The sequence below is a fragment of the Polyodon spathula genome, chromosome 9, assembly GCF_017654505.1.
Source record: "Polyodon spathula isolate WHYD16114869_AA chromosome 9, ASM1765450v1, whole genome shotgun sequence".
Classification (NCBI taxonomy): Eukaryota; Metazoa; Chordata; class Actinopteri; order Acipenseriformes; family Polyodontidae; genus Polyodon; species Polyodon spathula.
Window position 1 is genome coordinate 30,638,556 of NC_054542.1, and position 27,472 is coordinate 30,666,027.

At 36.7% G+C, this 27,472-nt stretch overlaps 1 protein-coding gene across 2 annotated transcripts in view; it reads left to right on the forward strand.

The window, feature by feature from the left end:
- LOC121320647 (male-specific lethal 3 homolog) overlaps positions 1-19,437 on the forward strand; it is a 35,183-nt gene extending 15,746 nt beyond the window's left edge. For both annotated transcript variants that reach the window (XM_041259168.1, XM_041259169.1), the window contains 7 exons: positions 1,960-2,120; positions 4,344-4,502; positions 7,254-7,516; positions 9,026-9,135; positions 9,733-9,832; positions 11,155-11,239; positions 18,252-19,437. In XM_041259168.1, coding sequence (XP_041115102.1) covers positions 1,960-2,120; positions 4,344-4,502; positions 7,254-7,516; positions 9,026-9,135; positions 9,733-9,832; positions 11,155-11,239; positions 18,252-18,351 — 978 coding nt within the window. In that variant the 3' untranslated portion in view covers positions 18,352-19,437. The remainder of the gene's footprint in view (positions 1-1,959; positions 2,121-4,343; positions 4,503-7,253; positions 7,517-9,025; positions 9,136-9,732; positions 9,833-11,154; positions 11,240-18,251) is intronic.
- Positions 19,438-27,472: the final 8,035 nt, after the last annotated feature.

Sequence of the window (27,472 nt, forward strand, 5' to 3'; positions counted from 1 at the left end):
TACCTACTTTGAGCAGGGTTCGTATTCGGCCGAATACTTAGGATTCAGTGAACCGAATCCTGTATCTGCCCAGACGCACATCCATTTTAATACATCCCTCCAATGTGTGCAGTTCTTATTTAAATAAGAGTCTGGTATTGAACATAACTGTTGTATTTAATAACAGGAACACTTTTTTGATTAACTCTGTCGCAGCTGTCAACTCCCTAAATTACATACCCCTGTATGTAACGGCACATTCACATCACCCTTTTCTGGAGTAAAGTTATGCAGTAAACCTGTAATATATAGTAACAGCAAGACTGTTGTGCTTTGTTGTTTTGTCTGTCAGAAGTGTTCTAGAGATGATACTGAGATTAAAAAAAAATAAAAAAATAAAAAAAAACTGTCAGATGCGCAAGACGTTGTGTTAGTAAACTAAATTACGCTATTGTAATGTGCCAATACAAGTTGATTTATTTGGGAACTGCTGTGTTTTAATAAAATATTTTTTAAACTATTTTGTAGCCTGTTTGATATTGCACACATGGTGCATTTAAATCAACATGGGGTCTCCTTTCACAGGGAAATTCAGGTCACTCATCACAGTAATTTTTTCCTCACTGATCTCAGATAGGGTTGTCAACAGGCTCCAGAACTTCGGAACACTTTAAGGCAGGTCAGGTTTTTTAACTGTCCTCTCTAAACTGCAGTGTATTCGACATGTAAAGTGAGTGTGAATTGATTCAGCAGATTAGTAAATGTATTGTTTAATTGTGGTGGCGAGTCTGTCCGGAGAGCCTCGTAACAACGATTAATCATATTGCATGATTTTTGTTTGTTTATTTTTTTGTACAGTAAACAATATCTATCAAAATAGCGCAGCACCATTATTATAGATAATTTTGCACTTGCCTGCACTCTTTCATTTAAGCTTGTGACAGCAGATAAAGTTTCTATTTGTTTATTACTTGCTTCACACAGTCCCGTCCAGTCAGAGACTCAGAAATTCAATCAGCTGCTGTATAGGTCTGATTGATGGAAACGATCTTAGCAGGTATGTGTATGCCTTTGGTAACAACTAAGTAAAACAATTCAATTAATTTAGCGACAGTTCGCACAATTTACATTAACTTTACTGAATACATTGCAGTTTAGAGAGATGAGCTACAAAACCTGGCTTTCCTTAGTGTCCCGAGATTTTGGAGCCTGTTGGCAACCCTACTGTCAGATCAGGTGACACAGGTTGAAATGTCATTAAAGAAAATAGTGGGTTGCGGCAAAGATGCAGCTCTCCTTTCTTGTAAAGGTAAAGTAAACGGTTCTGTATTTTGACGTTTCTGTTGTGGGGGAGGGGGCTAGCGGTAGATTGTGCAAATTTCAAACTGAAATCTTATTTCAAGGATATAGTTCCATTCGGTAATAAAAACACTATTTAACTAAAAGGGTCAAAACTATAGATTGTACGCGTCCCTTGTTAGTAGCTGCCAGTCTGTTTTTGATTCAACAGTTTCCTTCCATTTTCTTGACAGTTTTTGAAGATTCTGTATTCGGTTTGGTTTGGCCAAATCTTTTGAGATGTATTCGGCCGAATCCCAAAAACTTGGATTTGTTGCATCCCTAATAACAATTGTCAACCCAAAACTGGTAATAAGTCCATTTCATCAGGTCCTGAACAGTGAAACAGATGAGCTCTGTTTCATCACCTATGTTTGACTATAATCAATAATCACTCTACCTGTAAAAAATTTTTGTTTCCTACTATTTTTTTATTTCAAGGCTTACTCATCCTTAATCCCAGAGAATCCTGTATCAATCTCTTGTGGTCTTTAAAAATGCAAAAAGGAAGAGCAGCTCAGTGAATGCAGAATAGTCTGCAAAAGGAAAAACAACTTCGAGTCTTTTTCAACAAAATAATTTGATGTATGAAATTCATATTTATTTATTTATGCTGGGCTCTGTCTTTCTATCTTTTAACAGCTGGTGAAACTTCCTTGCCAGATGAACATTGTCAACATCTTGGAGTCCTACGTGAAACATTTTGCGATTAATGCAGCTTTTTCAGCAAATGAAAGATGCCGGCATCATCTGACCACCCTGCAGATGAATCTAAATCCTCATTATGTCCCACCAGAAAAGAAGTAAGTTCCGGTTCTGTAGTGAAGACACTCTTGGAGTGTTACGTTTTATGCATAAGGGATTGCAACAGTGCTGAAGAGTGTAGTTGAATTTATAAGGAAATAAAATAAGTCTGTCATTAAGCATTATGCACAAAATCCAGAAGGTGGCACTGCTTTTCATATAGAACGATGCCATCTATTTATTTCACAAAGCAGTTTAAGCTCAACAGCATTCTTTTTTAATAAGTTAAAAAAAAAAATAGAAAAAAAAACGTTATGTATAGGTAAACCATTTTTTTAAACAAAGTAAATAAATAAATACTTGCACTTAAACTTCTTACCGTACATTTACAGTGGTTTATAAAAGTCACTTACTTTAGACTGCGTCGAGCCTTTTTCAGGTTAAACAAGTCGACCCATATCCATCAAAGTAAGCCATTTGTGTTTATCCATTAAAATGTCTCAGATGTCCTGCAATTAACAGCATATGCCTCATTTAGGCGAGAAAACATTTGCAATGTCTTAATGTGGCAGGCTGGCGAGTGGATAGATAATTTCTTCAGCTGCTGCTTGTCCTGCCTTTGCCGCTGTCTGCTCTTCTTTCCATGTTTAAAAAAAATAAATAAATCCCCAAAATTCCAAAAAAAATAAATACTGCTCTGAGTCTCTAGGTGGCGCTATCCCACTACTGACACCAAATGTGGCAGGCTGGCGAGTGGATAGAGGCCCAGAAACAGTCTGCAGTATAGTACAGTATGCATTATAAATAAACAAAAATACAGGTGCACAAGGGCAAAACAAAAAATCTTTAAACACAAATAAAACAAAAAACAAAATTCACAAAAATAAAGGTTTCCAGGCTGGGCAATGCCTTCACTGGATTCAAAACTTTCAAACTTTCAAAAATACCACAACAAACCAACAACCTGCTTCCTCAACTCCCTCCTCTTTAATGGGAAGCAAAGGCCTCCTTTTATGTCAGGTGGCTGGGTGCTGATTGATCGTTAAACTAATCATCTAATCAACCCCAACCACCTGAACACAATGAACCCAGGCAATTTTCTTTTGCTTTGGTGTTTAAATGTAGGGTTGACTTGCCATTTTGTACTTTCTGTTTTGCTTTGGGAGCGGGAGTGTTGATGACATTGTTATTTGAATGTTCAGTTAACAACGAATTAGGAAAGCGAGTCAAAGATAAACTGCATAACTTTGTTGTTTTAATTGGCCATGATTATTTCGCTGGCGATACAATGAGGGAAACTACAATGCTTATGTTTACGTTTGCTTGGCTTGGGAAGGTGGCAGACAGCGGGGTGGCGATATAACGGGTACAGATAGCACTGTTTTTTATATTGGTGACATTTGTTCAGAGAGAATAACCGGCAGTATGTGAGCGTAGTGTTATAAAGGGGGGCGGTATAACACAGGACAATTGTATATGCAAAGCTGGAAAATTCTGTATTGGAAAAACAATTCATTGGTGCATCATGGGGAATCAGTGGGGAATGGTGTAAAGAGAATTGTATGCTTTTTAAAGTCACAGTTAATTGTGAATGAACAAAGATGGTAACAAAGGAAGCTGAATTTTAAGCAGATGTTGGGCTTTGATAATAACATTACACTTCTCAAACTGAACTTTTAGCTTTCTTTATTCCCATAGAATATTGATTGAAAATAAACAACTGTGTTCAAGTCACTCGCACAGCCATGGTGCTTTAACCTACTTTTAATTATCCTGACAGCCATGACTACACACCTGATTAGAAATTTACAACCAGTTAATCTGTATTATTAAACTGGCTTAATCCAATGCTTACTAAGCAACCACTGAAATATAATGAGCTATTCCTGTTCAGACTAATCGATCTGCAGTACATCCTTGTATTCCTCCTAAGGAAAGAACAGAAAACCTTTTTTTATTTAGCACAGAATATAGGAATACAAGAAAGTGTCAAACAACTTGGATTTTTTTTTTATATAAATATGAGAATCTAGTCTGAGTAGTGTAAGCATTTCTCAGATGTAAACTATTCTGAGAATTGACTTTTACACCTTGAACAGTTGAAAAGGAAGCACAAATTTGATTGTTAATCAATTAGTTATATATATTAGTCCAAACTGCAATATGTTTATTTACACAGTGTAAAGTTACTGTAAATTGGTGACTTTTTGTTTTTTCCCAAATTAATTTTAGATTTTAAACAAGGTCAATTGCTTTACTAAATGGCGTCTTCCCTCCTATAGTGTTGAACTTTGTAAAGAAATGGTGGATGGTTTGCGGATTACCTTTGACTTCACACTTCCAATGATCCTGCTGTACCCTTATGAACATGCCCAGTTCAAGAAGGTGACCTCTTCCAAGTTCTTTCTACCAATCAAAGACAACTCTGCCAGTTCCAGCAGGTAAACTTAAATGAACACTATGGACAATGTAACTGTCACTCTTTTGGTAGTTTGCTGTAATACAGATGTGGTTATGTCCATTGAAGGAACAGAATGACTGAAATCTGACCTTTTTTAAATTGTACAGTGTTAAAAAAAATAATCATTTTGACATTTGTAGTGTTTTAGAAATGTTGCTGAAGAGCACATGTTCAAAGCACAGACGTCCTTGAAATGTTCACAGAAATACATTAAAGGTCAGGTCTGTTCCAGACTCTAGACCTTAATTGATTTTAAAAAGGAATTCAATTGGTGGTGTTCTATTATAAACTGAGTCACACATTGATATGAAAACACTACCAGACTTGCATACATAATCCAAAAGCATATTTTTATTTTTATTTTAATGTAATTGATACAGCCCCACCCCTCACATCAGTCTGTGTGTTTATACAAGGGATGGATGGATTTCTTGTTTTTAAACCATTTGACATTCAACTGTGATCTAGAATGGAAAGGGAAAGGCTAAAGTTCCTGTCGATTTCTATGAATGCAGGACTTGTTACAGTTTTATGCGTACAGTAGATGTATATTGTCTACGTTTTCCTGATACTAATGATCTAATGTTAAATTTACAGCCATCGTCGTTGTACAGCAAATTCCCTTAAATATTAAACCATTTGAAATTTGGCCTCCTGACTTTTTTGAAGTTCTGTAAACCTCAGGTACCCACCCCCTCTCCCAGACAATACTGAAATCTAAAGCTGTTTGAGCTGGCTTCCCAGCTTAATTTCATGATATTGAGGATTAACACACTAATACTATCATGGCCTGAGCTGTGTGTCAGTCTGACCTGTCGTTTTTATCTAGGTGCTGATCAAGGCAGATGTGACCTATAGTTATCCGTGCTGCATTGTAACAGATGAGCTGTATCTCCCTGCCCTAGATGGAGAGTATACAGATTTAAAATTACAACTAATACAAATAGTCTGCTCTGAATGCATTTATTTTCCAGTTATGTTAAAAAAATGTACTTCAAATAAAGGGCTCTGATCTTGCAAATACAAACTATTACATTTAAAATCCTTTGTTTGTTAGCATCTGAAAGGCTGTGTTGCATGTAGAATTCCTGGCTTGGAAAAGTCCTTGAATTGACCCAGTTTAGATATTGACAAAAGCAATTGGCTGACTCCACAAATCATCTGTTTCTCTTATAGTCAGTCCCTGTGTAGCGCTATCGGTTTGATTAATTGCTTGAATAAATGCTGAGAGTGAATTTAAAAAAGAGAGAGACATTTTTTGTCCAGGGGGAAAGCAATTTAATAACTTAATGGGGGTAGAGGGAAGAAGGTTGTTTTTGTAAATTAAAAATATTTAGTCTGAGTATATATTTTTTTACATTGCTGTTCCATTAACAAGCACAATTATGTGATGTTTGTGACACTGGTGAGTTTCCAGATATATTAGAAGACTGGAATGGTCACTTAACTATTGCAGCACTAAATAACAGAAAGACTATGTCCCTGTCCACACTATGCCTTTAAACCATATTTGTTGTCTTTTAACCAGCTTAAAAGTGCTAAATACGGTTAGCGTCTACACTGTGCAGTGTTTCATACATACTGGAGAACCAGGCTCGGGGTAGTCTCGAGTCCAGTTCTAAATGAGATCGCATCAGGTAGTGTGGACACTGTAATACCGAACTACATTTTTTGTGTATCGTCCAATATCCCAAAATGCTTTCTGATATGTTTTGTCGCGTGGACATTAGATACAACACTCAGAACAGGCGTATAAAGGAGTTGAGAGACTATTAATACACACATGATAAATTGTTTACTTGCATGCAAGAAGCAGGCTTTGAAAGAACGTAACCAGTGCAGGAGCCTATGCAAAGCTTGCCCATGTGCGAGACCATTGCTGCCTTCTCCATCTCTGGTACCTTTTGTTTTTAAGAAATACCCATAATGTTCATGCTAAGCAGTGCTATGTCTTCCATATTTGCAAGACAGTGCATGGTGGGATTCTGTCACATTAAGCCCCACAGTCCATTACTGCTAGGAACTGTAACCAAACTATTTCAATGTTTGTACACTTCAAGCTCGACTAAACGTGAAACAGCGTTTTAGTGTGGACACTTTGAGCTGGATTAATTTAAATGTTTGAGTACGGTTCTTGATATAGGTCCTGTCCACACTGCATAACCAAAGGCCCCTTTAACGCTTTAGGACCGAGCAACTGGCTTATTAGTCAGAAGTATTATAAATTGTAAGCCATGCTTCTTTTTTACAAATTAATTATTTCTTAATTGTTTGTGGCAGTAAACAATGTAAATATCCAAGTATGCTGTAGAATAGTTTACAGACAGGGGTATGTTAACTCTCAAAGGGCTCTGTTTTATGTTCTGTTTACCTGTCTTAACTTGAGCACTTTGGGTGGCGAAGTGCAGTGCTGGCAGATTTTTATCCCTGCCAAAGACGCACTTAATTTGCTCTCCATGTGATTTTATGGTTTTCTGGCAATTTGTCAACTGTGTTTCTTTGACCTAAACTGAGAAGATGGTCTTTTTATACCAGAAGAGACCTGGGCCAGATGTATTCTTTAGATTTGACTGTGTTCCGTTTGATAAATATTCTGAGCTTGTCAAATTTGTCCATTTTAATATTATTGAGACTTCTGAACAGATGGAATATCTTATAAACTGAACATTTGGATTTGCTGAGGGGGTTTAATGATTTATGATTTTTTTTTTTTTTTTTTTTTTTTTTGCAGGAGCCTTGAAGAGCTGTCTCCCAGCCCCCCTCCTCTGCACCCCTCCACACCCCAGTCCACAGATAGCCAGCCCACAGTGAGCGAAGTCTCCACTCCCAAGCGCAAGAAAGCTGAGCCCGAAGCCCTGCAGTCACTACGGAGGTCGACGAGACACTCATCCGGGGGAGACCGGCTCTCCGAAAGCAGTGCCTCCCCACAGCCCAAGCGCCGTCATGCAGAGACCCCCGCTCCACTGCCAAAGCTCTTCCTGCATTTAGACAAGAGTAAGTATGCAAGCGAAAAGCTTAATCCTTTTTGAAATGTAATGTAAGCATGTGTCTTATTCAGCATTTACAGGAGACAAGATGTGACTTTTAAATCCATGTTTTTCTTTCTTAATTGAATATCGATCAGGTATTGATTGACAATAATAAAGCGGTGATAATATGGATATGTAGACTTCACACAACGTTCAAGTACAACTGAAAATGTGTTATTAATATAATGTATACATGTACAATAGGAAATTAGAGCAGTGAATGGTTTGAGCTCTAATTTTGAAATAGAATGCTGAGTACACTTCTGGCACATTTATCCCTGTTAAAGAATGTCATTATCATTGTTATTAACTCTTGACTTTTTATGGGTTTTTATTTTGTCTGCAAAGGAAGTTAAGCATGCATAATTTAATGAGACACACCACTGCATTCTGTACCACAAAAGGCATGGATATAAATTTGAAATTAACGTACCAGTGGTTGGTTTTAGATCTAATTATTAGGCCTTCATTGCACTAGATAAAGAAGACTGGAGAGGCCGTGGTGGGTTTTGAGTTCTGCTAGGATTGTCCACTAATGTACGTTTTAATTGAAAGCCGTTGGGCAGTTTCTTCCTGTGTCTCTCTTCAGAGACAAGTACTGTAGAGAGTAGTGTGTCCTTTAGTTATGCAAGACATTTGCCATAACCGCCAGTACAAGTCCACTGAAAATTCAGCATCTTGTCAGCCTCGCGCTGGAATAATGTTTAATAAGGTTAAAGATTAAAACCCAATGGTACTGTATACCAAAAAAGGCTATTTCTTCTGTATCTCTTTCTACATTGGATTGTACAAAGCCCTGAAATCTGACCAGCCTAAAGGATGTAGTTTGAGGTGTGTTTTAGCAACTTAAATGTATATTCTGTGTTTAAGCCATTGGGGGACACTTTCTGAATTGTAAATCTGTGGCACAAAGTTTTGCATCACCCTATAGAATTAACAATTTTTCCTTTTGAAAACTGCTGAATAATGTTACATTAACATAATAAATTACATACTGCTTTGTAGTTTTCCATATAGGCCTACTTAATGTAACTCTTAAATTAAAAAATGTAACATGAAATACTGTACTACTTTTCTGGGTAGCGGTAGACTTTTGCAATATCATTTTGTATTTTCCATGATTACATGATAAATACTGAGTGTGTATGTATGTATGTATGTATGTGTATGTATATATATATATATATATATATATATATATATATATATATATATATATATATATATATATATATATATATATATATAGGACTGCTTGGCTTGTCCAATTCTGGTAAAACTTGGTTACAACATTCTTTGGCATAGTTATTGAGTTTCAACCTGTGGATTTATGTTGGTCTCTGTCAGTTAGTAATGTCACGCTTGCCTTGTAACAGGTGGTGATTTACTTTTTCATGAGACATAGAGCTCTATCTTTGTATGTATAGTAATTCCTGGGGATGTACTGTATCTCAGGAAATTCATTTTCTTGCAGAAACTCCTGTTCACAGCGGCTCCTCTTCTCCTCTTACATTGACTCCAAGCAAAGAGGGAAGCTCAATGTTATCGGGACGGGAAGGGAGGAGAAATAATGAATTGAATGAGGTAAAGTATGGAATAAAATGAGCTAGAATTGTTTTATTTGGTCATCTGGATGTTGTCGTGCCTTTCTGCAATCACATTTAGCATCATCTGTGAATTCAATATATTGTATACATTAGGTCAAGTGCTACTGCATTTGAAAACCATGGAATAAAAGAACTGACCATGGATGAAAATGTTATAAATGCAAAATGACTCGCTGAATGTTTTTGTTCACACACCAATGTCTGGTTGGAAACTGGTTTCAACTGCTTTTTCATCCAGAGTGTGTGTACTTGTATAGTCTTTTTGGCACACTTTTTAATGCAGACACGTTGGTTGAGATTTTACGTATTTTAGGGGTCCTCACAAATTTCTGGAGAGTAACTAGCAGACCTAGATTGGAGCCCCCTAAATTACCCATGCCTCGAAATTCAAACTAGCTGAGATCTATTGTATACGCTCTTAGAAATGGTGTTGTTCTGAAAGTCTTAGTCTTGCACTGTTTACAGTTATTTTGGATTACCATGAGAAGAGGCAGCTTGGGGTATTCTTGTAATCATAAATTGATGTTGAGTGGAAGTAAATCTGTGTTTTTGTTTTGTTTTTCCTGCTGTTTAGGTGCTGTGTTGGAAACTGACCCCTGACAATTATCCACAGAGTGATCAGCCTCCTCCTCCATCATACATGTATGGATCACAACATCTGCTCCGCCTCTTTGGTGCGTACGTGTGTGTATAAAATATATGTTCTTTTCAAGGAATCCCTGTAACCATGCTTAGAATCTCCCTGGACACTTATAATTACTGCTTCTGATTTTTGGTGTTTTACCCCGACTTTTATACTCTCCTTTTAAAGAATTCAATTGACACCTGTTTAGCCATTCGTGTATCTGTCACAACTGAGAAACGTCCCCCCCCCCCTTTGAAACAACAAATGGGCTTTTAAATCTTAAGTCTTTTACTTTTTTCATTTTAAAAGCAGAAGCGACTCATCTTTTAACCCTTAGTCCAATTATTCAGCACCTGTCAGGCGCATCAAGTCCAATTTGTTTTCACATGTGCTGTTTATTTTACACACGCTGTTTAAAAGTTTTTTTTTTTTCACAGTAACAGGTTTAAAAGGTACTACATATCAACAGGACACTCAGTATTGCATCTCCAGCCAAGCCCCACCCCTTGTTTGCCGTATTTATCACATACCTCTTCATAGTAGTGCATACTGATAAATCCTCTCCTGATCGCTTTATCACCAAACTCCTCTATAATGCGATCCAAGTCATTATTTCATTACTGTAACATCTCAAAGCTCTGCAAATGTCTGTGATATTCTTTGAGTGCTGGATGCGGAAGCAGCTGCTTTTGTTTTTTTATGTCTGTGTTAGGTCTGTGGTGCAGGGCCTCTGTGTATTGTTGAGATCCCCCCCCCCCCCACACCTTTTTTTATTCCGGCTCCTATCGGTCTCACTCGGCCACTGAAAGGTTTTCTCTGCTTTTCCTGGAGAAAAAACGACTAGAGACCTGTGCTTGACGTCTTTGATGTTGGACCGGAAAGGGAAAATTGTGATGTTGGACCTGGTTCGACATAGGACCGCAAAGGGTTAATGTAACACATAACGTTTGCAGTAGTGTGTGCAGCATAAAACTGTTTTTCATTATAGCTTTAATAAAGATTAGTTGCTTATTAACATGCTGCCATCTCGTTTGTACTCTCTGCTTGTAGATACAAAATTAAGGCTTGGGTGATTTTTAAAAGCTCATTTAGTTGTTTCACAGAAAAAAAAAAAAACATGTAGGTTAAATCAGTTTTACTATTAACTTGTTTTTCAGTTGTGATCGAGGTACACACACATGCTTAATGGGTATCAATTGAATTCTTAAAGGAGAGTAAAAAAAAGTTGAGGTAAAACACCGAAAATTATAATTTTATAATGTTTTAACTTTGTTTTGTGTTGCTACTTGTCAGCTGTTGAGATCAAATTGTACCTTGTGTGGGTTTAGAAAGGGGGAAAAAAAAAAGCTTAACAAAAATGTTTGTTTTCAGTTAAGCTTCCAGAAATCCTGGGAAAGATGCACATACCTGACAAAAATCTGAAGGCTTTAGTGAAGCATCTGGAGTTGTTCCTGAGGTAACATTTAACTTGTATTAATAACACTGACTTTACGGTCCCAGTAAAAATGAGCTGTGTCTACATTTCTATATCCATCTAATCTGTCTATCTGTTCTGAGCAGTAGTGTTATACAGAAGACTGTTGCTTTTAGTCAGTTTACAGGGTGCACTACAGTTTCCACAATTCATTAAGATTCAGTTAAGCATTGGTATGAATGTTCAGTCTAATACGTTGTTACTCATAATCAATCTTGATTAATCACTCTGCAGTATAGTACTGTGCTTTGAATGATAATGTGACTTTAGTGTATCTCAGCCAAAACACGTTGCTACACAGTGAATGGTATTACTCCCATGTATGCATATGATAGTGTTGATTAGCAATGCAGTAAAGTAGCTTGTTTGCAAGGTGGTGTTTCAATTCATTGATTTGATAAATGAACAACATTAGAAGTCCCAGTCTGAGGCTTCTATAAGGTAACACCATCCACAAAAACTAAGTGAACACCCTATGGGAATCAAGTGCAGTTCTTATACCTGAATTGTTCTGTAAGATTGAGTTAATCACCAGACACCAATATGAATCAATAAACAAACAAATAAATATGTATTACTTGTCATGATGCATGTGCAACAACATGTGAAATAAACTAAATAAGAAAAGCAATAGGCAAGTGTATGTTCATAAACTGTGATAATAAAGTAACAAACTGTCAAACCAAATTAACACAACACCCCTACACATGTTAAATGCAGCAGTAACATACAAGACATGCACATTATTTAACAAAATGATGAAGCAACTCGCCAGAAAGAGAAACACGAAATTGCTCAATGCCTTGATTCGACTTTTTGTAGCAAGAGAAACCGCACCGCATTTTGCCTCTTGTTTACATGCCGTTTTGCATCAATGAGGTGCACTTGTGGAAATCAAAATACAAAATAAGTGAATGGTGTGATGGCGGTTCTGGAAATATTGAATAAACCAATCTGGGTGCCTCAAAATACTGCTCGTGATGACAAGTCACTTTTGAGAAGTCTGAATAAACCATTTTAATTTAAGTTTGAGTTATCAGGTTATGAACAGTACTGTAACCTTTGAGAACGAATTGCTATCGGTGCCAAGAAGGTGTTCTTTTAAGCGAAGTGAAAAACCTGTTTCCCCACAAGGGCGTTCCCTTAAGCGAAGTGTTCTCTTAGGAGGTGTTCCTATACACAGAGACCACTGTATCTAAATAATTTGCATATATGTTTTAAATGCATTTCAGATACCTGTAAATAAATCATTTAACATCTTAATTTCATTTTAAGATGTCTAAAAATGCAATTGAAACCTCTAATTGATTTACATATATGTTTTAAATAATGTTTTGCTTGCATGATACGCCACACTGCCATTGAGATACCTCCTAAATCACTTTTAAGATTTCTCGACCATAACTCCCTGTTCATTGAGATATCTGTAAATTATTGTAAGGTATTTAAAAAATGGCTTCCTGTTAATTTTAGAGACATATGAAAATAACTTAGATCTTAATGATTTAAAAATATCTGAAAATGCATTTTGGGTATCTCATTTAAAGCCCCGTTTAAATATATCTGGAAATCATTTGAATTTATCTGTGTTTTTTAGATATCTTCACTTGATTTAGAGATCTTAAAATAATTAGAGCTATCTATACATTTTACAGATGACAGACTTGTAGCTAGACGATGCTTCTATAACCAAGACTGCACTATTGAGTCATGAGCAGTATGTGCTTCTATTATGTATATACAAATAGAATATATCTTAGAAATTGGCGGTGAAGGCCAACAGTTCTGCATTATTTGTTGTTCTCTGTAAAACTAGTTTAATCTGAATCGGAGAATGACTCAAATCGCTCTGTGGTGTGAGCATTTCTAATGGAATGCCTCAGCTAATAAGCTTCACATCTATGCTTTCCTATTTTGATTTTTAACTAGGCCTATAATTTGAGACCAGCTAGAAAAAATGAATAAAATGCTGTTGTACACTTATTTTTTTACATGTGTTTTAATTCCAGGAGGGGAACTGTGCATGAATTTAATTTTTTTTTGGTTATTTATTTTTGTTTTGTTTTAGGAGAAAATAAAGTTATGTGCTTAGTAGGCAAAGTTGTAGTATAGTCAAATAATGCATTTCTAAAAATATACAGATAACTGGGACAGCATCACCAGTGGAGCTAGAATTGATTTTCAGAGTGATGGTTTTTAACCTTCCTAGCGGCAACTTGGAGTGTCTGAATTAAAAAGGGATCGAAGAACAACGTTACTTTTTGATGTTTTAGTTTAGAACACAATGAGAAAAATGATCCACTGGGCAATGAAACACAGCAGGCAATTGTAAACTTATCTTTTTGCGACCTAAACTTCATGTTTGCTTTGATATGTTCTACAAAAACGTGCTTGATTTGTAAATTATATGAATAATGACATCCATAGGTAATTTGTTTAAGGTTATGATGTGTGGCTATTATTTATTTATTTATTTAGGCTAACGTTAATTATTTTTCTAATCACGTTACTTCATAACAGTACGGATTGCATTATTTATTTATTTTTATCCTTTTGCAGCATTGACCCGTCGTGGTCGTGTGTCGGACCAGGTCCGACATTACAAAAAATATATATATTTTGAATAGCGCATATGAAAATAAATTGGACCTGACGTGCCTGACAAGCGCTGAATAAATGGACCGCAAAGGGTTAAATGTCAAGTTTTTTTATTTTGTGTTATTCTTCAGAAACACAAGGTCAATAAAGTGTTGACATGTATAAAAATACTGTGGTTGTGTTGAATTCTAAATCATAAAATATATTGCATTTCAAAATCTATGTTTGTTAACTAGCCTCATGTGTGATTTGTCAGGTTGGTTCTTCTGGTAAAATGACAAGTTGTAAGTGAAGTAATTTCTGAATTTCTTTTTCTACAAAGTCAAGTTTCAAATTTGCTGTGGATAGTGATTTCAAACTAATTTAAACAGCCTTAAATTGATTAAATGTTTTTATTTGCTAAGGTTTTACTCTTTTTATGCTTTTTTATAAAACTGTTTATAAAACTTATTTGACTGCCAACCTGGGTGTTCCTCATTTTGAAATGTCTTTACCAGTGAGATGCAGTTGCAATACTGACAGAGAACAATTTTTTTTTTTTTTGTTTATAAATATCTCCAGACAGATGCAGCCATTTCCAGAGATGATGATGATAATAATAAAAATAACAAATTAAAGAAGTTTTATTTTATTCCTGCACACAAAAATACATAGATAAATGCCATGGGTCACAGTGACTCAAAACATTTTATTTGCATACATGCCCTGTTCTAAAAAAATAAACATCTCCAGAGGTTCTGTTTTCTGTGTATAAGTTCATGACCCCAACTTAGGAAAAGTCATAAAATATATTATACAGAAAATGAAAAGAAAAATAGCATTTAAGATATTTGGAAACTACAGTCGGGTCAAATAGACCCAAAATGTAATAGGAGGGTTAAAAGACTAATCTAACCTATGATTGTCCATTCTTGTTACGGCTATTCATGTATTGTGATTGCTGTACTGTTATTGACTAAAGTGAACGTGCCTGTGTCACCACTAGTCTATGTTAAAACCACGTTATAGACAAGTGGTTTTCAACCCCGTTCCTGGGGACCCACTGTGTCTGCTGGTTTTCATTCATAAGAACATAAGAACATAAGAAAGTTTACAAACGAGAGGAGGCCATTCGGCCCATCTTGCTCGTTTGGTTGTTAGTAGCTTATTGATCCCAAAATCTCATCAAGCAGCTTCTTGAAGGATCCCAGGGTGTCAGCTTCAACAACATTACTGGGGAGTTGATTCCAGACCCTCACAATTCTCTGTGTAAAAAAGTGTCTCCTATTTTCTGTTCTGAATGCCCCTTTTTCTAAACTTCATTTGTGACCCCTGGTCCTTGTTTCTTTTTTCAGGCTGAAAAAGTCCCTTGGGTCGACACTGTCAATACCTTTTAGAATTTTGAATGCTTGAATTAGGTCGCCACGTAGTCTTCTTTGTTCAAGACTGAACAGATTCAATTCTTTTAGCCTGTCTGCATATGACATGCCTTTTAAGCCCGGAATAATTCTGGTCGCTCTTCTTTGCACTCTTTCTAGAGCAGCAATATCTTTTTTATAGCGAGGTGACCGGTGTTCATTCCAAATGAACTCTCAATTATTTAACTAGACCCTTAATTGAACAGACAATTTGCTTAATTAGACCTTTTTACTTGTTTTCAGCTCTTAAACAGTTGCAAAGTTCAAGTTACTTATCAAAAGCTCTCTCCTCTCTCCATTGCTGATGTCTCCAGCCTTCTGTTGAAATCAACTATTGCCAAGTGACCCCTAGACCCCTGGCTGACCTAATCTTGTCCGTCTCTGTTCTTCTGATCTTGCTCCTTCCATTATGCACTCTCTCAACGTGTCCGTGAACTCGGGCTCGGTTCCTGCTGCCCTTAAGCTTGCCCGAGTTACATCTGTACTCAAAAAAAAAAAAAAAAAAAAAAAAAACCCTCCCTCCACCCGGCTGACTTACTTAATTTCCGTCCCATCTCCAATCCTCCCTTTTCTGTCCAAAACTCTCAAAAGGTCTGTCGCTGGGTGCTCCCTGTGTGCTTGTCCTGCTTGAACTAACAGCTGCTTTTGATACCATAGAATCATAGCATTCTGCTTGACCGCCTTCAGTAGTGTGCTGGGATCTGTCTCTCCTGGATGTCCTCTTATCTGTCCTGAAGCATGCAGTCTGTTTTCTGTGTTGGGTGTAGTGGTGTCGCAAACCCATTCACTTGTGCTATCCCTCAAGGGTCTGTTCTTGGGCCTCTTCTCTTCAACATCTACATGCTTACCTTGGGTCACCTCATCCGCCAACACAACCTCATGTTTCACTCCTATGCTGATGATACCCAGCTCTACTTAAAACTCAACCCTGGAAGCCCTTCTGCCATGGTCCGGCTCTCGGCTTGCATTCAAGACATCAAGGCCTGGATGTCTGCCAATTTGCTCCAGCTTAGCACTAGCAAATCTAAACTAGTAGGATCAAAAACTCAAAAAACTTAAAAATCTCAATATAGCTGCCCTGAACCTCGGAAACTGTCTGCTGTTGCCTTCCCCCACAGTACGTGATGTCTTCTTGACAGCAACCTCTCCTTTCGTGCCCACATCTCCTCTTCCATGGTCTGGTCAAATCTTCCTTCTGTTCGAAGCATCTCAAGTCCATCCCTCCTCTCGACTCAACTACTGCAACTCTCTATGGCGGTCTCCCGGCAAGCGTCATAAACCGACTGCAGCTAGTTCAGAGTGCTGCTGCCAGGATCCTTACCGTCACCCCTCATCTTGCCTAGCTGCACTGGCTACCTGTAAAGTTCAGGATTACTTTCAGAGCTCTCCTGCTCACCTACAGTGCCCTTCATCACACAGGTCCCGAGTACCTCCTGACCCGCTATGTCCCTGCCCGCAAGCAGAGGTTCTCCGACTCTGGCTTGCTTGTTAACCCCAAGCACTTGTACACCACACTTGGAGAACGCTTGTTTAGCTTCATGGCTCCAACTCTCTCACAGCTTTGGTGCGTGATGCTCCCAATGTTGCTCGCTTTAAATCAACTCTCAAGACGCACTTGTTCTTTCATGCTTTCCATGCTCTTTAACCCTGATAACTGTTATAGCTGTTGTGTTGTTGCTACCGTTTTTCTTGCATCCACAGTGTTTTAGAATTCTTTTTACATCCTAGCCTTGTATTTAATGTATTGTGCATTGTTTTTCACTATTTCATGTATTATGCTTTTTTTTTTTTTTTTTTTTTTACACTTTCATGTATTATGCATTTTTCACTGTAGTTCATGTATTATGCATTTTTTTTTTTTTTAACACTATCTTGTAAAGCACTTTGTCGTGGTGGTCCACTATGAAAGGTGCAATATAAAATAGTTTGATTGCAACTGTAGGTGATGTAAAACTTTGCCACAACTGTACACAGTGAAAGTATCGGTATATAAATATTTAGAATCTAATGCAAGCAATCCCTGTTTTCGCAAGTACTGATGGAAATGACATAAAGCAGTACCACCACCCTACTCTGATTTTTAAATACTGTTGCATAGCTACAGGCTATAAAGGCAACCAGATTTACATTGAAAGTATTTTCTGCACTTTCTGGAAACGCACTTAGTATGCATTTTAAGTGTTTCAGGGCTGGCGCATCTGCCTGAAAGTTACTAGCATAAAAATGAAAGTTAAAGAAAGTGACCTTGAATTGATTTAATGGGATTATTATTTATCTCTAAACCACTGTGCATACATATTTCATTTTTGTGTAGCAGGTCAAAGGTTAGTATAGTTTCAAAATTAACAATTTTGTAATTTTCGATTGAGTGAATTTCCACTTCTTATGTTAGAGTGGGTGAAGCAGGCATTTCGTGATTTCTACCCATGGAGAGCTCTGCTCTGAGCCTTCTGTGACGCTCATGAACCTTGCAGTTTTCAACTAGTTATATAATTGAATACTAATCAGTGAAGCATAATCTTTTTTATGGTTGACACTGACTTTCACAAAAACAGTTGTGCATAAAGCCCTTTATTTAATTTACACTGAAAAAAAATGGCTGTATTTTCTGGTTACGCTCCAATGAGGGCATTTATCTTTTACACCGGGAAGAAGTCTGAGAGGCTTTTGGACACGTGTTGGATTATAACTTTTGGATTTCTTATGAGGATAAAGTTAAGGGCAAAGCAACTGGAAATGTAATATAATTGAAGTAAGTGGTTTAACTTTGCCACCTGGGCTTCTTTCATATATATTTTTATTTTATTTAAATTGCAAAGTGTACTGTAGACTTTGACTCCTTGCATTGGTGGACAGCGAATGCTATATTCTGTAGTTTGTAATGGTATCATGACTGTGGAAGAGTTTGAGTTCTTCAGCATTGCAAACAGAATATGTTTTATGAATCACCTGCAGAAGCTAACTAAAAACCTGTGTGGATGTTTTTTTTTTTTTTTCAGGTTTTTGGCAGAGTTTCATGAGGATTTCTTTCCCGAATCTGCGTATGTGTCTGCGTCAGAGGCCCACTACAGTATGAAACACCCACGGGCGATCTACTAATTCAAAAATCAATAGTGAAAACCGATCAGAACTTTTCACTTAATGCACGACACGTTACAGCTTTTTTGCCCTGTCGCTAACAGCTGAAGCATTAGAGGACTTTGAGCGACCTTCATAAAATCAAGAGGCCTAGTACCTTCATAACAAACCACTGCTTGGAAGTGATGTACAGTGGTGGTGAAGACTGGAACCACATTTGGTCTTTTGTTGTTTCTCTGTTGCACTTCATCCTATTTTGTCTGAGCCTTGCATTGACATTTTAATACTAAATGACTGCATTCCTCTTCATGGTGTAGCTGTTCAGTTTTGTTTTTGGGCAGAAAATGTGGACAAGCATTACTGTAAATATGCTGTTCAATGTTTCATTATTTATTGTTTTCGGTGAAAGTTTTACTTTGTTTTTTAATATAGTTCCATGAAGTAGAACCATTTGTTCGTAATGGTTTAATGTAAAGAAACTATTTCATTTTCAATAGGAACTTGAATATAATATGAAAAAAAATCTTGTTCCAGAAGTATGTACCTTTCTTAAATAAACTCTCCTTCACATTGGTTGTTTACAGTACAACATCTCTTCTGTAAGACTTATAAAAACAAATAAGCAAGAGTCACAATTGATAATTTGAATGACTTCTAGTATGTGAATAAATACAACAGACTACAGGGCAGGTACTTCTTGATTACATAACTGGCCTTTTTTGTTTCTCTAAAATATTTACGTATTTGTTAGAACAAATATGTCTACAAAATGGTTGGACTTGGCTGGTCTGTGATGTTGCCCTCTCACATCAGTGCTGATTTTCAAACTGGCGTTGAAGTGCTTGGATTCTCTTGCAGCTCTGCTGAGCACATGGAAGACATGAGTGCATGAGGTACAAAATATAGAGGAACAGAGTGGCATTGGTAACAGACTAATAAATATATGATAAATGCAGCTTTGTATTTTGATATGTACTTTGCTTGCAAGCTGCGTAGTTGTTGGTACAACGTTATTGTGAAAAGTGTGCATTTATTTTTTTTCTTTTACCTGTCAGTAATAGGATGAGGTCCTTGCTGAAATGAACTAATCGTCTCCATCCACAAGGAGGAGGATTGTTACTGTGTTGTTATTATTATTGTTAATACCATTTATAAAACATGGTGAATAGTAATTTTGGCGTTTTTAGTCCAAGTTTAGTCTTTAGTCTAGTATACAATTGAGGTATGAGACCTTTGTATAATAAGATCAAACTGCTAACCTGTTCTTAAAAACAAACTCTGCCACCATTACAGGAACAAAACAATGTCAATATCAAAACAAAAAACAATGGCCTGCAGAGTTTAAATTTTATCTACAGAAGACAGAAATTTGTGGAACAGCAAAATACAAGTACTCTTAGAAAATAATAAGCAACATAAATTTAGTAAGAAACTACGTCAGCCACATACACTAAGCAGAGGCTCTTGAGTGACAAGGAAATCATCCAACTGCACTCGCCAAAAAAGCCAAGACACTGTTCTACTTAAATTCTTTGTAATAATATATGCAGTGACCCCCACCCAAAAAGATGTTAATAAAGTAAAAATAATACTGAAGTTTAAAATGAAATGTTAATTTTTTTAAAATTCTGTTTTCCAATGTTCTTCAGTTGTTAACTACAGCTAAACATTTCCGTGTGGTATGTCACCACATATAATTAATAATAATATCTCTGGCTTCTGGTGACATTGATGAATCACTCAAGTTAGCACTCTTATTATTTCTATGTTGCCAGAAACCCTCAATATAATTACAGCCTCATTATGCACAGCACAATTGGGTGTATATTATTATTAATGATTACCTCCACTTCAAGTAGCTGTTTCTCTGGGATCTTAAGGTGGGATCCAGAATTCTACACGGACCCTATCTACAGTGTTGGCAATAATTCTCTAACACAGTACAGTACCTCAATATTTGACCCAACCTAAAAGAAAATTGGTGTTATTGTAGTAATTGGATGCAGAGATCAATATGGTAATCCTGTATTTATTTCAAGCCAAGCCAAGTGCTGTCATCTTGACATTTTAAACAATGACTATTTTAATCGGCCACAAATAACAGGAATACAGTCAATCTTCGATTTTTATGTGAAGATTCTATTTAGTTTTATAACTGTGGAGAGGTAATAACAGGCAAATCTGATTTCATCTACAGATTATGTAAGTATAGCTATTTCCAAATGCCTTGCATCACCCTAAAGAATGAACTAATTATAATTCATAGTCGAATGAAACCTGTTGTGTTAACATATTGAACTACATACCAAAAAACATGAAACAATGGTTCCGGTAGACTTTTGCAATATAATTTTGTAGATTCTTTGATTACATGATAAGTAAGATACATATATTATTCTCCTAGTTTTCTCATTCTCATAAAATTCTAGAGGATGCAACATTTTTGGCCATAGCGTTTGTAGTCTTAACAAAAATAAAATACAACATCTAAACACAAGAGTTGGCTCTAGTATGTATTTTGCTTTTACTTTTTTTTTTTTTCTCTCTGTAACTGAACCATTGAGATTCTATTTTCTGGTTGGTACTTGTAGACAATAACTTTTGTATTGTTTAGAAAAACTTTTTTAAATTGAATTTTATGCAGCCTTACATCTTAATTGTCATTAATGTGAGGTGTGAAACTAATGCACTGTAAAAGTAGTCCAGGAAACCCGATATGCTTTTAATGCAGGGAGTTCTGCACAAGTCTCTTTCCTGAGTGCATCTGTAGCATTAACAAGCAAGTGGTTGAAGAAGCCATAACATCATTCCTATTTTTGAATGAATAACTGTATCTGGTCAAGGGTCAGAAACCTGTTTCCGCAGTGGTACATCTAGTGTACTTTTGTTATAGAAATACAGTCATAGACAAAAGTGTTGGCACCCTGTGCTTATACTAGAATTCAAGGTAACAGATTAAGGACAAGCATTTAGTAAATGATAACCACTTTTTAAAAAAAAATAATGAAAAAGAATACACAATTTCTAGTAATTTAACCAATACTTTTAATCAAAAACAAAAATGTATTTCATTTAAAGTATTCGTTCCTGACTAAAGTGTTGCCACACCTGCTTTAGTATTTTGTGTGTCCTCCTTTTTCTTCTATTACAGCTTTCAGACATTTATGATCATTCTTAACCAGTATGTTGCATCTTGTTTGTGAAATCTGGTCCCATTCTGTCTGGCATATTTCCTTCCACTCAGACAGATTGGATACACAATGCTTGGCTACAGCTTTATTCTAAAGTCTTTATTGGATTGAGATCTGGTGATTGCAAAGGCCATTCCAGAAAATTTTATCTTTTTTGTTATCTTTAAGAATTCCAGAGTTGACACCATATTCTTTGGGATGTTGTCATGTTGGAAGATTAACTGTCTGCCAACCAGCCCACAACCAGGTGTTTGGTGTTTTGTCATATTAATTAGTGGGTAATATTCACTAAATGCTTGTATTTAACATGTTTTTTTGAATTGTCTTATATGAAGTGTAGGTTCAGTTATACCATTTTTACAGGACTTTAATGTAAACGGGTCCAATACTTGAAGCAAAACTTGAAATTGTTGTTAAGTGTGTAGGATACCAATACTTTTGTCTACATTGGTACATAACAGCCAGGACCACCCAGGGATCTACTACTTCATATTCAGTTTCCCTTTTTACTTGCACTGTTGTGCACCAGGTGATCATTTCTATTTATGGGTCAGTTCCATTTATTATGTGGTGTGGAATAAGATCAAATGGAGTTTGTTAATAGTGTTAATACACATCCCAGATAGAATCGTTGTTTGGAGTCTGGTCACATCATACCCAATAATTACTACTGTGGGCTGAGACTTGTGTGCCTTTTCACTCTGAAGTAGCTGCCCTGCTAGGCTTGCAGTTTCTCCCTTTCTTCTGAAGGGTCACTAGTGGATCTGTCACTGAGTAATTTTACGTGCTAGGTCTGCCAAGAGCACTTTAATGGACTCCACCATCTCAAGTTTGAGAAGTAATTTCTTCACAAGTACATTATCATTTCATTAGGTGCACAAATATTGTATTTGTAGGTACATTGTAGCTATAGAACGAGGTGTAATATGCTTAAAAAAAACCACAATGTCAAATAGTTACACATCATGATGGATCTAATATTAAAACGATCACATGGACGTTGGGTCTTTAATTTACTAAATGAGTCCTCTGCAATGTCCAAAATAAAAACTACATGAGAAACTAGCTAGAGAAATGTTTTGGCTAGTGCCTTCATTCGTGTAATGCTATGAGTTTTACCTGCGCCGTGTGTTTTGTTTATGTATTGTTTATTGTATGACGGCGAACCGCCGTATGCTTTCTTTATTGTTTTTGTATTGTTTTGCAGCGTGAATGAGAAGCCCCATCCATATTAAAAACTCGTGCAGAAGGTGGCCATCTCACGAATTAAGTGATTAATTTGTTGCTAATTGGGAGATGGTCACCTGTATAGATACCGGCAGCACTCTCAGTTCCGGGTGGGGTGTTCAGAGGAGGAAATGGAGAGCGAGAGGAGAAATAGATATTTAAAAACAGCAGATAAAGGATCCGTGAAGGCTACTGCCCAGCCGGACCTTAACTTATTATTTGTGTTTGTGATTATTTTTGTTTAATTATTTATTTTCTCTGCTCTGTGAGCAGGGGTTTATTTTTGTTTAAACATTTTATTTATTTTTGTATTTAAAATAAAAACGGCGCACACCGCGTCTTTTTGTTGAAACTGCAACTACCTGACCTGTGTGCTTTCTTCTGGTCTCACGTCACTGCAACGCCATTTCCCGCCACACCAGCCTTCATAGGAAGCCATAAAACGCACATGTTTGTCATTATTAAATGCCTATTAAGGCACCATTTGTGTTGGCCCTTTAGAACAATTTCTAATAATCCAGAATAGTTATATAAATAGTTTTCTAACTATACATTGGTTTGCAAAAGTATTCACCCCCCTGCAAAGTTTTCACATTTTGTAGTCACCTGAGCGTACTCCGACACTTTCAAATTAGCCCAACACTACACATCACCCAGTCAATACCATCCCAAGTGTCAAGCGCGGTGGCGGCGTCATATTCAACAGGGAAGTTTATCAGGATAAAGGGGAGAATGGATGGTGGAAAGTACAGGTGAATCCTTGAGGAAAACCTGGTTGAGTCAGCCAAGACTGAAACTGGATAGGTAATTCACATTTCAACAGGACAATGACCTGAAGCACAAAGCCAAAGCAACACTGGAGTGGTTGAATAAGAAGAGAATTAATGTTCTTGAATGGCCCGGTCAAAGTCCTGACTTGAATCCAATCGAAAATTTATGGGGAGACTTGAAGATTGCAGTCCATCAACGACCCCCCACAAACTTAACAGAACTGGAGCAATTTTCCTGTGAAGAATGACAAAAAGCTCACCATCCTACTGTGCAAAGCTAGTAGAGACCTATAACAATCCTAAATTAGCTCAGGTGTAACCAATCGCCTTCAAAAATCACACACCAAGTAACCTCCACCTGTGTTAAATTGTAGTAATTCACATAATTTCAGGATAAATTCAGCAGTTCCTGTAGGTTCCCTCTGCTGGGTAGTGCATTTAAGAGCAAAGACTCAACCATGGGTACCAAGGTGCTTTCAAAAGAACTCCGGGACAAAGTTGTTGAAAGGCACAGATCAGGGGATGGGTATAAAAAAAATATTAAAGGCCTTGAATATCCCTTGGAGCACGGTCAAGACAATTATTAAGAAGTGGAAGGTGTATGGCACCACCAAGATGAGGCTGTCCCTCCAAAGTTTCACCTAACCGAGGCTCCGATGGTTCTCCGGTTATGGTTGAAACGTTCTCGATGTCTGAAAAATACGGTCTGACCAGTTTCACACGTACACTGTTATTATAGGAAGGGTTCGTGAGGTGTTTAAACAGAACATACCATCCACGTTCAGGAAGCCATTACTCAAGAAAGCCCACCTTGAATCCCATTTGTAGTATGCAAAAAAAAAAAACACTTAGGAGATTCTGTAGCCATGTGGCAAAAAGTTTTGTGGTCTGACGAAACTAAAATGGAACTTTTTGGCCTAAATGCAAAGTGTTATGTTTGGCACAAACCCAGCACAGTGCATCACCCAAAGAACGCAATCCCTACTGTGAAGCATGGTGTTAGCAGCATCATGTTATGGGTTGTTTCTCATCGTCAGGGACTGGGGCACTTGTCAGGATAGAAGGGAAAATGAATATAGTAAATTACAGAGAAGTCCTTAAGGAAGACCTGCTGCCCTCTGCAAGAAAGCTGAAACTGGGACGGAAGTTCACCTTTCAGCATGACAACAACCCAAAGCACACAGCCAAAGCTACACTGGAGTGGATAAGGAACAAAAAGGTAAATGTCCTTGAGTGGCCCAGTCAGAGCCCTGACCTAAATCCAATTGAAAATTTGTGGCATGACTTGAAGATTGCTGTCCATCAATGCTCTCCAAGGAACTTGACAGAGCTTGAACAGTTTTGTAAAGAAGAATGGTCAAACATTGTGAAATCTAGGAGTGCAAAGTTGGTAGAGACCTATCGCAACAGATTCACAGCTGTAATTGCTGCCAAAGGTGCTTCCACCAAGTATTAACTCAGAGGGGCGGAGACTTATCCAATTATGATCTTTCCATTTTGTATTCTTAATATATAATTGTTTTTCTCTCAATAAAAACTCTTTTCCCCTTAGTGTGGAGTATGGTGTAGAGAAGTGGAAAACAATCCTCATTTAAATGTATGAAACCCTGAGGCAACTGACACAACAAAATGTGAAAAATGTTCAAGGGGGTGTAGACTTTCTATAAGCACTGTACATTTTAAATATTTTTGCTATACTGGTATATTACATGCCAATGGATTGATTTAAGCCTTGAATACATACTGTCACTTGTGTTTACATTAAGTGATTAAGGTTTCCTGAGCAAGAACCAATCTGTTTTATATATATATATATATATATATATATATATATATATATATATATATATATATATATATATATATATATAGTGACTGATATTTTATTTTTTGCACACATCTGCTTCAGTTGAAGGCCTATGCACAGTTCCAGCATCATGCTGTCATTTGATTAATACAATAATGTGTGCAGACCAGTGGTTATCTCCCCTATCAGAAATCTGTGCTGTTACTTCTAGCTAGACTTAATGATTATGTTTTTACAATCATTTCCAGGGATTTTAACTAGTTTACAGTGAGAACTGAAGTTAAAAATATAGAGGGTCTGTGGCAACGTTGCCCTGCCCCTGTGTTATATATTGCGTGTGGTGTGTTAATGTTGTCGTGCACGGGATATAATATGGGTTATGCGCACAAGTGTTTAAAATGTGTATTTGTATTTAGGCACAAGGATTGCACAGCACTTCACGTGCAAGTGAAATGTAATAATATGTGAGCACAGGGAATTGCACTTTATTAGCTCATGTGCTGTTGTACCGAGACTCCAATTGAATGACTGATTAGCAATCGAGTCTCGGTACAGCTGCATAAAAGCAGCATGTTCTCATTCACTTAGGGCTGTGTGTTTGTTGAGTGGAGAACAAGTTTGGAGAGGAGAAAGTAACTATAAGTAAGTAAGGCATTGATTTTACAACGAGGACTATCTGTATTGACAGGATGGACTGCATTTAAATAACAAAGGAACTTGTCTACTCGGAGAAAAGATCCTTAAGCAGGTTCAGAAGCATTTAAACTAGAAAGGAAGGGGGGAGAAATCAACAAAAAAACAGAAGGGAGACCGCATCAAAACAAGAACAACAACTCAGGTAAGACAACCATTAAATGTATTTATCTAAATGCTAGAAGTATCAGAAACAAAATTCTAGAACTTGAAGCTACTGCACTAACAGGTAACTATGATGTGATAGGTGTTACAGAAACGTAGTTGTCTGAGAGTGATGGGGATGAATATAATGGGTATATTCAGTCCCAAATACAGTTAAGACTGATTTGCTTAAGAAAATAAAAATTATACAATCAAATGGCTTCTGTTCTATGCGAGTACTCAAAGCTTAGGGGCTTTCCTTAGTAATTTCCAAAATATTAACCCTGCTCCAACATTGCCAGCTGCAAATATTATGTTTTGCATTATTAAATGTTAGCTCGCTATCAAATAAATCTTTTTAAAATAAATTTTATTACAGATCACAACCTTAACATTATATGTTTAATGGAAACATGGCTCAGTGCTGATTATAGGATTTCCTTGATAGAGGCTTCTCCTTCAAATTATACTTTTTGTGTGGGCGGTCAAGTTGCCACTATTTGTTACTCGATATTAAACAAGAAAATAATGAATTTTATTCTTCATTTCAATCATTGATACTAATATTAAATATGCAGTTACCTGTTCTTAATTTAGTCATACACCATCCGCCTAAATTTAATTCATCTATTCAGACAGAATTTGCCAATTTCCTGTCACGCTTTCTGCTAAACACAGTAGGGTCGTTTTACCTGGAGATTTTAATATACATGTTGATGTTGAATCTGATCCGAAATCTGTGGAGGGTTTTAGATTCTCTTGATTACACTCAGCATGTTACAGGGCTTACGCACAATAATGGCCATACTTTAGATTTAGTCATTTCTCATGGTTTAGATGTTCAAACATTAACATTGGATCCTACTATATCTGATCATTTGCTATTCTTTTTTAGATGAAGTTGCCTTTACAGACTAAGAGTGCAATGCATTACATTAAAACTCACTACATTAAAATAAATACATCAACTGCATCCCGGCTCTCTTAAACTAGAATACAGATGGAGGACGACAAAACTGTATATTCATTCTGATACCTGTAAACACCATAGGCTGGAGTGTAATAACACTTTGAACGCTTTCATTTTTCTAAAAGTATTAATGCAGACAGAGATAATCATTGCTTAATTATTCTGAAAGTTCAATTACTAATTACAATACAAGATCTGAATAAGTCACTTATTTTTTCGATCCAATTCCAACAAAAATCCTTGAAGGCATTTTTAGTGATCTATGTGACTTTGTTTTAACTGGAACAGTACAAGCTGCTTTTAAAACTGCAGTGCTTAAGCCGGTACTCAAAAATCTAAT